The sequence below is a fragment of the Olea europaea genome, chromosome 22 (assembly GCF_002742605.1).
Source record: "Olea europaea var. sylvestris chromosome 22, O_europaea_v1, whole genome shotgun sequence".
Classification (NCBI taxonomy): Eukaryota; Viridiplantae; Streptophyta; class Magnoliopsida; order Lamiales; family Oleaceae; genus Olea; species Olea europaea.
Genome location: NC_036258.1, coordinates 4,410,535 through 4,412,015, shown reverse-complemented (window position 1 = coordinate 4,412,015; position 1,481 = coordinate 4,410,535). Strand labels below are relative to the sequence as shown.

General features: G+C 35.0%; 1 protein-coding gene across 1 annotated transcript; it reads left to right on the top strand.

Moving 5' to 3' along the window:
• The first annotated feature begins 33 nt into the window (after window positions 1–33).
• On the top strand, window positions 34–993 carry LOC111371063 (germin-like protein subfamily 1 member 18). The gene is made up of 3 exons (XM_022992979.1): window positions 34–52; window positions 207–338; window positions 422–993. Exons 1-3 carry the CDS (start codon window positions 34–36, stop codon window positions 970–972), a joined length of 702 nt encoding a protein of 233 aa, XP_022848747.1. The 3' UTR covers window positions 973–993.
• The last annotated feature ends 488 nt before the right edge of the window (window positions 994–1,481 follow it).

Below are 1,481 nucleotides of genomic sequence, written 5' to 3'. Positions count from 1 at the left end.
AAAGTGTCAACTTAATTATAAATAGGAAAAGTAATGTTTGTGATAAATAAATGTAGGTGATAAGTTTGTTGCCATATATATATATATATTGTATTTTCAATTTTTATTAATTTCTTATGTTTGTATACGATTATTCTATTTTCAGAATTTCATAAATATAATTTTCATTTTTCTTTAACCAATCAATTAACTTTACATAATTTGAGGCTCTCATCAAAGCGGGGCCTTAGACGATCGCCTATTTCGCCTATATTCAAGGCCACCACTGTTAGTATATGCCTTTGATCCAAGCCCTCTTGAGGATTTCTGTGTTGCAGTCAATGATTCCAATGCTACTGGTAAATACCCATTTCAAGCTTTTCTAATTGCTAATTTACAATATTCATATAACACATATTATATATGACTTCGCTTTATGCATTTTTTGTAAATGGAAATATTTGCAAGGACCCAAAGAAGGTCACAGCCGACAATTTCTACTTCTCGGGTTTCAACAAGCTTGGAAATCCGTCAAATTCAGTTGGATCAAGAGTGACTCAGGTAACTGTCAACCACCTAGCAGGGCTTAATACCCTTAGCATTTTTTTAGTCCGCGTAGACTATGCACCGCATGGCCTAAACCCGTCTCACACGCACTCTCTTGCAACCGAGGTCCTTGTCGTAGTCGAAGGCACTCTCTATGTCGGGTTCGTGACTTCCAATCCTGCAAATCCAAACATGAAGAACAAGCTCTTTACCAAAATACTGTATCTAGGAGATGTTTTTGTCTTCCCTGAAGGCCTCATTCATTTTCAGTTCAATGTTGGGAAGAAGAAGGCTGTTGCATTTGCGGGTCTAAGTAGTCAAAATCCTGGAGTCATAACCATTGCAAATGCTATTTTTGGATCAAATCCTCCCATTTCTCGTGATGTTCTTACAAAGGCATTCCAGGTTGATAAGAATGTGATTAAATATCTTCAATCACAATTCTAGGAAGGGAAAAGATGGAATCAATTAGTAGTAACAAGAGTATATTTATTTGGGGTCCCGATGTAATAAGGGAAATGCTATGTGTACACTTCATGATGTACATAATGCATTACACCCCTCTCACATGGAGGGGGTCCACGAATATTTTATTGTGTTTGGGCCCCCTTTATGTGGAAGGAGGTGTAATGCTATGTGTATACTATTATATACTCATAAAATTTTCCATGTAATAAAGTGCACATGTATGCTCTAACAATCTTTATCAAGAGTAAATGGTGATATAGTATTTATATAATGGCTTCATCATTTTGTCAGTTTACACAAATTGTATGGTGAAAGATATATTTATGGGTTGCTGTATGTCATGTTGAAATATTTGAAATTTAATTAATCGTTGTGAGCTAACTTGGAATAAATTGATGGGGGCTGTGATGAATTAGAAATAACTTTGTTTGATAACATTTTATTGGCCAAAAGTTCAATATTTTTGTGATCTTTTCTTATTTTAGTGG

What these genes read in the sequence shown, in the direction of transcription:
- LOC111371063 (XM_022992979.1), top strand. An exon ending in CAATGATTCCAATGCTACTG is followed by an intron (nt 339 to 421) that starts GTAAATACCCAT and finishes CGCTTTATGCAT; the next exon opens with TTTTTGTAAATGGAAATATT.